The following is a 13,641-nucleotide window of genomic DNA, read 5'->3' as shown; positions in this document are numbered from 1 at the left end:
TTTATTTTTCCATATAAACACAATACAACAAACATAAACATACAAAAACAAAAACAAAACAAAAAACATGTATCATTTCATATCCTAATTTCATATCCTATCTTCCCCGACTTCCTCATGCCTCCCCTTTCTGTATTCCAAATTCTTATCGATTGTTCAGCAAATCTTCCCTTATTTTAATTTAAATTTAGACTATTCTTCCTTATTTTCCTTGTCTTAACCATTGCTAATAGTAACCATTTACTTTCCAGTCCAACATCATTCTAACTTTCATTAACTTTGTGATATTTCTTTAAATAGTCCTTGAATTTTTTCCATTCTTCTTGCGCTGCTTCTCTTCCCTGGTTTCGGATTCTGCTCGTCATTTCTGCCAAGCCCATATAGTCTATCACCTTCATCTGCCATTCTTCCAGTGTGGGTAGTTCTTGCGTCTTCCAGTACTTCGCAATGAGTATTCTAGCTGCTGTTGTAGCATACATAAAGAAAGTTATATCCGTCTTTAACACCCCTTGGCCGACAATACCCAAGAGAAAGGCCTCTGGTTTCTTGGGGAAAGTATATTTAAATACCTTTTTAAGTTCATTATAGATCATTTCCCAGAATGCCTTAATCTTCGGGCAGGTCCACCAAAGATGAAAAAATGTACTTTCAGTTTCTTTACATTTCCAACATTTGTTGTCAGGCACATGGTAAATCTTTGCAAGCTTGACTGGGGTTATGTACCACCTATATATCATTTTCATAATGTTTTCTCTTAAGGCATTACATGCCGTAAATTTTATCCCGGTGGTCCACAACTTTTCCCAATCAGCAAACAAAATATTATGACCAATGTCCTGAGCCCATTTAATCATGACCGATTTAACCGTTTCATCTTGTGTATTCCATTTCAGCAGCAAATTGTACATTTTGGACAAATTCTTAGTACTGGGTTCTAACAGTTCTGTCTCCAATTTTGATTTTTCCACCTGGAAGCCAATTTTACTGTCCAGTTTAAACGCTTCATTTATTTGATGGTAGTGGAACCAGTCTCTCACCTTCCCTTTTAATTTCTCAAAACTCTGCAATCTCAATTTGTCCCCTTCCTTTTCCAAAATTTCCCAGTATCTTGGCCACTTGGACTCCATATTTAACTTTTTAACTGCCTTAGCTTCCATTGGCGACAGCCACCTTGGAGTTTTATTTTCCAGCAAGTCTTTATATCTGTCCCAGACATTTAGTAGTGCTTTTCTGACAATATGATTTTTAAAACTTTTATGTGCTTTAACCTTGTCATACCACAAATATGCATGCCACCCAAAAATGTTATTAAAACCTTCCAAATCCAAAATGTCTGTGTTTTCAAGAAGTAGCCATTCTTTCAGCCAGCAGAAAGCTGCCGCTTCGTAGTAAAGTTTAAAGTCTGGCAGGGCAAACCCCCCTCTTTCCTTTGAATCCGTTAGTATCTTAAATTTAATTCTGGGCTTTTTGCCCTGCCAGACAAATTTAGATATGTCTTTTTGCCACCTCTTGAAACAATCCATTTTATCAATTATTTGCAATGCTTGGAACAAAAACAACATTCTTGGCAATACATTCATCTTTATAGCTGCAATACGGCCTAACAAGGAAAGCTTCAAGTTGGACCAAATCTCCAAATCTTTTTTCACTTCTCTCCAGGTTTTTTCATAATTATCTTTAAACAAATTCACATTTTTAGCTGTCATATTTATACCCAAATATTTCACTTTTTTAACCACAGTCAACCCTGTCTCATTCTGGAACCTTTCCTTTTCTATCTGTGTCAAATTTTTCTCCAAAACCTTTGTCTTAGACTTATTCAGTTTAAATCCTGCCATTTGACCAAACTCTTGAATTATTTCCAAAACTCTTTTCGTGCTAGCTTCTGGCTCTTGCAATGTAAGTACTAAGTCATCTGCAAATGCTCTCAGTTTATATTGTTTAGCTCCGACCTGAATCCCTTTAACCAACTGGTCCCTCCTAATCATATTAAGCAAAACCTCCAGGACCGATATAAAAAGTAATGGGGAGATAGGGCACCCCTGGCGTGTCCCTTTTTCAATCTTGAACTCTTCTGTAACCACATTATTTACAATTAGTTTGGCTTTCTGTTCAGAGTATATTGCACCTATACCATTTTCAAACCCTTGGCCTACCCCCATCCCCCGGAGGTTCTTCAACATAAAACTCCAAGAAATGTTGTCAAAGGCTTTCTCGGCATCCACAAATATCAAAACAGCTTTAGTGTTTATGTTCACTTCCAGCTTTTCCAAAATGTCAATTATATTCCTTACATTGTTCGACAAGTGCCTTTTTGGGAGAAAGCCCGCTTGGTCCCCGTGAATCTCCTCCATCAAAACTCTCTTCAGTCTTTTTGCCAAAATATCAGCAAAGATTTTGTAATCCACATTCAATAACGAGATGGGTCGGTAGTTTTTAAGTTGGGTCTTTTCAGTCTCTGTCTTTGGTATAAGTGTAATGTAGGCCTCTCTCCACGTATCGGGTGCCCTTTTCCCCTCCATAATCTCATTGCAGACTTCCTTCAAAGGTTGTATCAACCCTTCCTTCAAAACTTTGTAGTATTTGGAAGTCAGTCCATCCGGTCCAGGGGATTTGCCCAGCGTCATGCCTTGAATGGCATCTTCTATTTCTTGTGCTGATATCTCCTGGTTCAATATTATCTTACTTTCATGCGAAACCTTTTTCAGCCCATTTTCCTCGAGGAACTGTTGTATGTCCATTTCTTTTTGTGGCCCTTGTGTGTAAAGTTGTCTAAAGTAGTTCTGAAAACAATTCCTAATTTCCGCTGGGTTGCTTATGTTTTTTCCTTCCACTTCTATATTTGTTACCGTGTTGAGTTTTTGTCTCTTCTTTATTTGCCAAGCCAGTAACTTGCCACATTTATCAGCAGATTCAAAAGTCTTTTGTCTCATTTGTTTAATTCTCCACTCTAATTCTTGATTCATCAGTTCCATATATTGTGTTTGATGAAATTTGATTTCTCTTAGAATCTCTTGGGATTTTGGCTTCGATCTTAATTGTTTTTCCCCTTCTTTTATCTTTTCCAAAATTCTCTCCTTTTTCTCATTTTGCTTTCTCTTCTTTAAAGTATTTTGCTGAATCAAAAACCCTCTCATCACGGCTTTGCTTGCGTCCCATACTATTCTTTTTTCTACTTCAGACCTTAAGTTGATTTCAAAATAGTCTTTCAAGGTTTTTTTGGCCTTCTTGCAGATCTCCTCGTCTCTAAATAAGGTGTCATTCATTCTCCATCTGAAGGAACCAGTTGTTGTTTGCCTCATCACCATCTTTACAGCATTATGGTCGGAGAAAGTTTTTGGGCAGATTTCTACTTTTTTTATATTCGGAGCCATACTGCTAGTCACCCAGATTTGGTCAATCCTTGTCCATGTCATTTTGGCTTCAGAAAAGAAGGTTCCCTCTCTTTCTAATGGGTGTTTTGTTCTCCAAATATCAATCAAGTCCATATTGTCAGTCATTTCAAAAAAAGTCTTTGGTAGTCTTCCATCTTTTGTTATTACCTGTCTTTGTGCCTTGTCCAAAGTTTCCTAGTCCCTTTCAATTTTTCTTTCCTTTTTCAAGGGGATCCCAGTCAATAGTGTCCTGTAAGTAACTTTGTAATACCACAGAAACAGTGTTTCAAATTGGAAGTAACCAAAGTCAATTTGAGATATTTTTTAGCTTCTTATAGCAACAGTCCTTAGCCGGTTCCTTTTCTCCGGCAGTCCGATCCCAGGTTAAAGAGCAGCGGTACTTAATCCAATTCTTTTAAATTGGCAGGGAAACACTTTTAAAATCTTCTTCCCCCCCCTCCTGCCTTCGGGGGGGGGAGTTCTTTGCTTTGGTGGTGGATTTCTTAAATCCCGCAAGTTTCCTCTCAAGCAGTTACAGCTAGAGTGCCTTTCGCTTTGATCTTGCTACAGAACGGAAAGCAGACTTCCTTTTTAGTGCTTATCCGTCTCGGTGCCCAATTTCTTTACTTTTAGTGTCCAATTATATTTTAGCGGTCAATCCTACTCACGGATAGTTGTTCTTTTAATCCAATTTCCCGGGAAGAAGTCAGCGCTCTCCGCTAATGGCGACGCGGCTTCGCTTCGCAGGCTGGGTGAAGACGACTCTCAGCACCGCTCCAAGACCCCTCCGCTCCTCCGGAGCCTTTAAAAAGGCTATTTCGCAGCGTCGGGGGGGCGCAAAGGTGCCCGCCGAGTCTCCAGTTCACAGGCAACGCGCCTGTGATTTTTAGGGGTCCCCGCTTCGCCGTAGCTGACAGGACCCGAACCCACGAAGCAGATCTCTCCCGGAGCTCCGGTTGAGATCCGCCATTAAGCGCCGGTGCTAACTGGAAGTCCTATTGATTTCTCTTTTATATTGAGGACCCTTGTATGGAAGCCTTCTATGCACAGAAATATGTTCCCTTGTACAACCCACCTTCATTGTATTGAAGTGAATTGTTTTAGATTTATTATCTAGCCAACAACATATATTTTACCTCAAACTATAGTTATATATACATTTTTTTGCTATAGTTATTTTGCTATCCAGAATAAGCAAATTTATGCAGTGATACAGCTGCAGTTTCAGAGTTGTTTGTCATATCAAGTGCCATGATCATCGTACAGAGCATTGCTCCCTAATCAAGCAAGGATTGTGCTATTCACTATGTAGAAAACAAATGACTGAAATTTAACAGATGGCATTAGGTTTCTTTTCAATTTCATGGCTAGTTTTTTTTTACAGAGAAATGTGTCTGGTCTGGTGCAAAGCCATGACTTGAATGATCAGTAATAGCACATCATTCTTTTGTTGTGAGTTAACTGCAGAGACATCCAGAAACAGTACAGCAGTGTAATGTCCAGCTATGAATTAAGTGAATGCACCCAAAACAGAATTAAGAAGAATGGAATGGAAATTGCTAATAAGGGTTGCATGGTGACACAAATAGCATTTCTCAGCAGAAATCAAATATAGCACTTCAGCTAGGTAGGTTTTGTAAAACCTGACTTATAGCAGCTCTCCAATATCTTACAAATATTTCCGAGCCCTGCTCCCTAAGATCTTTTTTCACATGAGAATCCAGGAATGGAACTCAGAACTGTATCAGTTAAAATTCTGTACATATAAGAAATGAATTCAAATCGCTGTCATCAATAAGATTATGACAGAGAAAGATTTGTCTGATTTCAGCTGACTTTATAAAATTTTCATTGTCATTTTCCAGCAAATGCCAGATACTCCCTTTCAAAATTCCCCAAATTCATCCCTGCAATTTGTAGTTCACATTGGATTCCAATGCTTCCCAGTCTCAACACATACCTTAAAATGGAAGCCTCTACTGCCACAAAGCCTTCCTAATTCCATCCTCCTCCCCTCATCTCAAGAGTAAGTTTGGAAAAGGGAATGGTGGACTTCAAGTATAATGGGCCTAAATGATCCCATCCTAAGTTATCGTGTATGAATGAATGAGTCATGCTTAGTACAAATGGAGTATAGGCAACTTCACTCATTACTAGCTGGATTCCTTTATTTTTGACATTTCAGCTTTCCTTGTTTATATGTTTTTTACACAAAGGTACACTCGAAAAATGTTACACTGGCACTCTGAAATGGTACAGTCTAGGAGCTGTGCTACATGATATTTCTTACTTGTAGGAAAGTTCCCATGAATAAAAATTGTAATGTGAGAAACTGTTCTAAATATGACTTGGAAAGAAATTTATCTCTCACTCTGTGTGTGTGCATGTGTGCGTGCAATGCCCTTTCACAACATTGCACTGGGAATTACTTTAAATTTTTTAGAGGTATCAATACCATACTTGGTCCATTTAATGTTGCATTGTGTACAGCCCACACTCTGTCACCCCAAAGCATGCAACCATTTGGAGATAAAACTTCCTAGGAATTAAAATGCTCTACTGCTTGTGAAGAAAGAAAGCACTTTTGCAGGCACTTGAAACTCAGCCGGGATTGCTGTATACTATAAATAAATAGTATCAGCAACCTAAGTTGCTGTGTTTGTAATATGAAAACATTCCTTCCAACTGAGACAAACATAAAGGAACTCAGCACTGGATCACCCAGAGATGTAAGCCTCTTCAGTTAAGTGCAATGTGAGGACATTTAGGGAAACTGCCTCTACCTTATGAGATACTGAAAAGTCCATCAATATTTTCTGTAGTCATTAAAAATTAAGATTGCTTCTTGCTGAAAACATTAGATTTCCAACATTTGTCTGTTGTAGAACCTGTATGATCCAATACCTGTGGATCAAAGCACTGTCTACACTAGGCATCACTCATTGTGGAATACATAAAATCAGTTCAATAAGGGGTGATCATTCAATGCATAGAGGTCCAAGTAAAAGTAGAAAATGTGTGTGTATACACATTACATTAAAACTTTTAAAATCTATTTCTAGATACCAAGTTTAAATTTCTAGCTCACTCAACATGTGAGTGGCGCTACGATGTTTGTGCAAGCCCTTGTTTCAAAACATGCAGAGATCCTTTGGCAGAACGCTGTCAAACTGTTCCAAAGTAAGTATCTACATTTTTTTATTTTTTATTTTAACAACATTCTTTCTAATAGTAACTTCAGGTGGCTGAGTGCCTCTCAATTTGGAAACATAACAGGTCCATCTATAGAGAACTGTGCAGTTTCTACATACACAGGAGAATGCAACTTTGGAAAATGAAAAGAAAAACTTTGTAAATGAAAAGAAAAACAACACATATTCAGCAGCTTGGAACCACCTTTAATTTCCACCTTTAATTTCCAGATTGTATGAAATACTTATAGCAGTTGAGCCGGGGGTGGGGGTGGGGGAGAGAAAGGGCACAAAGCAGAAGTGGGGACAACTTTTTCAGCCCAAGTTGGGGGGGGGGCAGACAACAGTGTGGACAATAGTAGGTGAAGCACAGAAGTAAAAACTTATCAAATATAAAAACATAATAGGGCTCTCAGTCTGTATGAAGGAAGGTAATATGCTGATGGCATACTGGTAATTCAGACTAGGAGCCCTGTTGTAATATGGAGTGATACCATTTTCTAATTTAATGTTTGTAATTTTGCAATTTATCTCCCGCCTGTGCCAAAAACATTTGTCCATCTGACTGAGCTGCCTCTTTCCATTCCAGCACATCTGTTCTTCATTCAATACTTCATAATGCTTCTTGGCCAAGAGGCCTACCCCAGCTAATGTCCCCTCTCCCATACCCCTGGGTCACAAATTGCCATACCAACTCATGACAACTAAAAATACCTTGTTGCATTCTCCCTATCTTTCCTCCTAAATAGAGCTTCCCCCCACTTATACAGAATAAAATTATGCTGTAATGGAGGAAGCAGCCAGATTCATAACTATAGTATTAGAAAAGTAGGAGTGCCGTCCTGAGCAGTAATTACACTGGCCAAGCAATAGTAAGAGAGATATTTTTCATATGAAAGAGGTAAAGGATACTGGTCATGACATTGACTGTATGCATAGTCCCACTTAAAGATGTTATTAATAACTGGCATTGACTTCTGAGATTTAGAATCACACCTTTAATATCCAGTGGCCTGGACAAAACTACCTCTCCAATCGCTTCTGTTCTTGCCTCAGATTTTCCATGCAAGGCAAATTTTTGGAAGGGCTCTGATGGGCCATTAGTGTTGGTATAAACAAACAAGGAACACAATTTTGTACAAGCACGTAAAGGCTTTCTGCCAGTTCTAAATGGAAGTATTCATCATTGGAGAAGCATATGTTTTTGTTCCAAAGGTTACATCACATTGTTCATGAATCAGCAGGATGGCACATTAGGTCAGCCACAATGTGACAACAACCTGACATTTCTGCATCTTAAATTATTAAGAAATTAATAATGTACAAGCATTTAAAATAGCTTGACTGAAGTGCAGACTAAGACAGGTTTAAGTGCAAGTATGCCTGTTCAGGTGTTTTGTTAATTGGGCTCCTAAGGATATTATTCAATCCCTCTCATTCATCTCCACATGCTGTTATGTGAATAGTTACATCATCATTATCATCATTATTATTATTTTCTCTTTTAGAGTGGAAGGATGTGTTCCTATGTGTCCTTCACATATGGTTCTGGATGAAGTCACTCAAAGATGTGTCTATTTTGAAGACTGTACGTAGAACACATTTCATATTATGTTTAGATAAAATTCAAAATACAGTGCTATGATTCCTTTCAGTATCTTGTACAGGGTTCAGGATCTCGATCGTGGGCCTAATAACACCCCCTTCTCACTTCTTCCTAACCATTGCAACTCCCCTGCTAGTTTAGTTCCATTCTGCTTTTGTAGTCCATCAGCCACAGATATCTTTCTAAGGGATCTAGGAGGGAAATGCATGTCAATCCCCATAATATACCATACTTAAAATCTTCTTTTCCTTGAAGAAGCTCAGATAGCATACAAAGAGTTATCCCATTTCCCCCATAAACAATCCTGTCAAGTAGGATAGGCTGAATGTTACCTAGTAACTTCATGGCTGAGCAGGAATGGAATGGGTACAAGTCCAACATGCTATCCACTATATGACTTCCATTAGTTTTTGTCTGACTGAAGTAGACATATATGGAAATATGTGTTACTCCGGAAAAGGAACTGCCTGGGAATAAGAACAGATATTCTGAAGGTTACCTTACTTGTTTTTATCTGAAGTCTTCACCAAATACATAGCCAGTCATATAAATAATTACATTTACATTTTTTTGTGATGTCAAATTAGGTTTTGAAACATTAAAATTGAACCAATTCCCATTTTAAGTTTTCCCCATTTTAAAACATAATTTCCTCACCAAGAAGACATGTTAAAGTTGGCAATTGTTTCTTTAATACTGTTCTTCACATTTATTCCTTTTGGTACATATTTATGAGCCTATATTATTACAGGTCTGGAAAGTAGCACCCATGTTTGTCTTATTTCAGGCATTGAACCTACAGCTGATGTTCAAATTCCATCATCCACTGTAAAGACACATACAACGTCGGGGGCTCATCAAACTTCTGCAACAATGCTGAGTAAAGAACTAACTTTATCAAAGGACAGAGAAGCAACACAGGCATTCAAGTGGCAATTTACTCCAACTAAATTTTCTTCTCTTTTGTTGCCAAATATTACAGTTTTAGCCATATCTGCAACATCAAATGCTTCAACATATTCAGCTTTTGGTACCAGCTCAATGCCAGTAGTTTCACACCCAGTATCTGATATTAGCCTCCCTTTTGCTGTTCCTCCACCTACAACTGTGGCAGTAACGGAGTCTTTGCCTGGTAAACAGACAAGTAGTACAACAGTCCCTTCTGTATCTATAGCAACTGAATCAGAAATTAAATTAATTTCTACTTCACCTATTATTGTGCTGCCATCAATGCTTACAGTTGCTAAATCACCAGCCACAACTAAAATAGCACTGGATAAAAAAGTAACAGGTGCTCAACTTCCCCCAACAGAGGAAACAGAAAGAAAACTTGAAGGTATTACAGAAGGCAAGATTTCTTCAACACCAAAGACGGAAAGAACAAGTCATTTTTTTACCAAAGCCCCATTGCCATCTTTGGAAATGTCTTCCTATGCCCCCACAGTGAATCAAACAACAGACAGAACAATGCTGGGTGTAAGTCAACTGACTGTAACAGATGCAAATATCACTGTAGCTCCGTTTTCTATTTTATCTACTGTTTTATCAACAGTAAGGCCTGTTGGAAAGCCAATTCCTTCAGAAACAACAAAAACAACAGTTGCTTTAATCAAAGAAGGAGTTAAAACCACATTTATTACATTACCTCCAGCACTAACGCAACCCACCACCACAGTCCCGACACATACAAGTGGTTTTCCAGTTTCTACTGTTAAAAAGGAAATAGCACAAACAACATCAAGCATTATGCACCCCCCAAGTACTTTTTCTCATTTATATTCAGCTACGACTCTAAGACGTAGTACTTCTGCCAAACTACCTGGAGTGCCTGGTACAACTTCGCCAACTTTAATAGACTCAAAAGAATTTTTAGAGACAGGATTGACAAGTGCATATTCACCATTTATACAACCAAATGTGACAGAAGCAATGACTGTTCTGTATACCCAGTATCCCACTTCATCACACGCTATGACAGTTACACCCCTCTCTACCAAAATAAGTTCTAAAATGACGATTCTGCCAGAATCAGTCACCGATAAAACATCAACAGAATACAGAACACCTTCGTCCCTGGAAACTACAAAAGTGAGTGTTGTACCCTATTCTATTGGTGTGACAAAAGTGGAAACAGCAAAATCTGATTTGACAAAAGAAGCCGCAGCTATGGGTGTCCTAGTTCCATTGGTAACTAAAAAAATTGAACCAGTTCAAACAACTGAATTTCTGCATCCCATGACTGATACAGAAAGAGTGATATTGTACCCTGGCACAGCAGAGTCAGAAAAAGCCACTGCAGAGTCTGAAAAAACCACTACAAAAAAACCTTCCATTATTTTGCTTCCAGGGTCCATTTCTACAGCAAAGAGTCTGATGGCATCATCACCTGAAGTGCAAGTTACCAGTGCTGATACTCAACATCCAAAAACAGCAAAGTCAACATCATTTTTTTCAGAGTTTCCTCTTACTACAAAGCTGCTAAGCACAGTTGCTCCAATAACAGAAGCTTTAGGTGCCACTGATGCTACTTTACGGCCATACTCTGAACTTAGCAGCCAGCCATCAACCATTAAAGAAGTAGCATCAACCAAAGTAGTATCAACCCTCTCTTCCTCTATTGCTCTTCCTCTAACAACACTTCCAACCACACTTTACCTGGCACAGAAAACAGTTCTCCCATTAACACAAAAAATACCTGAAACAGCAGCCACTGCAGGGCAGCTAATTGAGATAACACAACCATCTATAACTTCCAAGGCTACTTCATCTGTTCCTACTTCTCCAATGGAAAGGTTTTCTTCCCGTATGAAAGAAGAATCCACTGTTCCACATTTTATCCCCCAAACGACAGGAAAACTTGATTATTCACCACCTTCTAAAGATTACTTAACAACCAAGGGAAGTACTGCAGCCTATCATTTTCCAGTTGAACTGTTGAGAACAAGTATCCACCCCCAAATTGCTTTTAGTACAACAGAGTCAGCAACCAAATTTGCAGTGCCCTCCACATTCCAAAGTACTCCACTACCAGGGATTCCTCTTTCTACTGTATCACTCACTTCAGTGCTTTCACCAGAAGTTCCTTTAACAAGTGGAAAAAAAGTAACCCAAATAGGTTTTTTGCCATTGTCTACAATAAAAGAAGTAGTGGAGTTATTTCCTACTGAAAAGTCAAAACTTGAGCTCCCTACCACAGAGAAAGCACTGACTCCTTCTCAAACACTTACAGCATCTAGTACTTTATTTCATGAATCAGAACCAGCATCTCCTTCATTGTTTATACCGGAAGTACCAGAAACCTCAGCTGTGAGTCCAACAGACTCACAAGAGGCGGCATTTTTAACACCAATACAATCAACAGCGTTTACATCTATGAGCAAAAGTGCCACAGAGAAGATTTCTGTCTTGTCTAAGCAAGTGCCACTTTCTACCATTTCTTTCAGTTCCACGCTCCCTGCGTCTAGAGTGACACCAGCTACCCCACATTTAACAACTACGACTGAGTCAGCACCGCTTGGGATCAGCGGTCTCACAACACGGAGTGTCACTAAATCATTAGCAGAAAAAACAGCAGGGATAAAAGAATTCATGACAACATCCTTATTTTCAGTGCCTTCCATTGCTTTAGAAACAAAGAGCATCACATTGTCAGAGACTGATGGACAATTAGTGGTTACAAAGCTTCCTGTATCACATCCACTCGCTGAACATTCATCTACCTCTCCAGCTTCACTTGGTTCTACTGTCCTAACTACAATAGCCAAAGAACCATCTGCCACAGAGATGTCCACACCTTCATCAAGTTCTTTGTTGATGCCACCACTACCTCCAAATGCTACAGGAGTCATACCAGTTCCCACATATTTATCAGGATTAACCACTGTTGAAATGGTCTCAGGAGTTACAGCAGCAGCTTTCATGCCATCTAAAGAAACAGCAACACCGCCAACATGTGTAGTGAGTATCATAGATTATTCCCCCCCAACCATATGAGTGATTTCTGTATCATATATATAACTCTTGGGTCTCATTTACTGATGGATATGAAATGAAGGTGGCTTGGTTCCTAACTGCTCATGGAGTGACATATTTTTGCCTCTTTATCTCACTTTGTGACATGAAATTCATCTCATCACAGTGGCCTGCATTGTGGTATAGAGATGGAGAACTTTCAACAATATTCTGGGACATACATATGCTTGTAGAATGTCAGTTACATTTAAGAAGTCAAAGATTTAGCTCAGATTATAAAACTCACTATCCCCCCACTAATCCAGAAATTGCTTTGTATGTTTCAAAAATAATTTACAAGATATAATTCCAGATTCTAGTTAGCATTAAGAATTGATACATTGATAAGCTAATCTATTAGGGCCATACTTGCCACTAATCTGTATTTAGCAGAACATCTTTCTTTTATTTTCTTTTTTTTAAAAAGCCCTCACTATGCTATACGATATTCTAGCCATTATTGTCACATTATTCTCCAGGTTCAATTAATTATGAAAGGGAGGTTGTGTATGGTGTGACGTCGGCAGAAAATCTGGCTGTTGTTTGCTCTGATTCAGCAGTTAACGTGTATTGCCAACACCCATAAGTGTCAATTAGCACAACCAAAGTTTATTACATCACATTGCGCTTATAAAGTTGTCAAATGCTTTAATTCTAGGTATTTTACAGAATATCTCCTCTACTGCATGATCTGCATCTCTTTGACCAGCCTCTTAATATTGTTCTCCGTGTGTAAAATATTATTGATGAAAGAATGCAAATTATGTATTCTGAGTAGCTGATCCCCTGAGTAACTTTGGTCTTTAGACGCGTGTCCCAAATAGCAAGGCAACATAATCCTTTAAATATGTCCATACTGTCAAATTTATAATGTTCCATGACTATCCTCAGTTTCCAGTTTTTTCTTTTTATTATATTGATTCCTTGCATTGATCTGTGTGCCATTTGAAAGATTTCATGTTTCTGCTTTTTAATGGTACTACAAGAATTGACTTGAAAAGGGCATTCAGTAGTTTGGTATACTGAACTTCTTGTTTTCTGTGAATATTTATTTATTGAATATCACTTTATTTTGATAAGAATAGTAACCTATGTTTTCTAAATATGTCTTAGCCAATCACAGAGAATGAGTGCATAAAGCACATTTGCTTAGATGGACAACTAATCCAAGTTAACAAATCACAGAACTGTCCATACAATGCGACACAACCCAGCTGTGGATTTCTTGGATTTGGTGTTCAGATTAATGGAGATAAATGCTGCCCCAAGTGGGAATGTGCATGTAAGTTTTATCCATACTGTATTTATTTTAAAATTGCATTACTTTGATAGTTTGATTATGCTAAAACATTTGTGTAAATGGAACAGATAGTGAGATTTATACATGGGCCTATTCATTGCTGACATGATGCAGATAGAAAATATTTTTAAGTATGAATTTCATAAAAAGAAATAAGCA

The 13,641-nt window shown here is 38.3% G+C and overlaps 1 protein-coding gene across 1 annotated transcript in view; it reads left to right on the top strand.

The window, feature by feature from the left end:
• OTOG (otogelin) overlaps positions 1 to 13,641 on the top strand; it is a 102,620-nt gene that overhangs the window by 57,926 nt on the left and 31,053 nt on the right. The window contains exons 34-37 of the mRNA XM_083589137.1: positions 6,437 to 6,554; positions 8,074 to 8,153; positions 8,959 to 12,128; positions 13,296 to 13,464. Coding sequence (XP_083445263.1) covers positions 6,437 to 6,554; positions 8,074 to 8,153; positions 8,959 to 12,128; positions 13,296 to 13,464 — 3,537 coding nt within the window. The remainder of the gene's footprint in view (positions 1 to 6,436; positions 6,555 to 8,073; positions 8,154 to 8,958; positions 12,129 to 13,295; positions 13,465 to 13,641) is intronic.

This window comes from Podarcis filfolensis, assembly GCF_964270895.1.
Source record: "Podarcis filfolensis genome assembly, chromosome: 1".
Taxonomy (NCBI): domain Eukaryota; kingdom Metazoa; phylum Chordata; class Lepidosauria; order Squamata; family Lacertidae; genus Podarcis; species Podarcis filfolensis.
The sequence above is the reverse complement of the archived record's forward strand: the minus strand, read 5'-3'. Positions and strand labels throughout refer to the sequence as shown.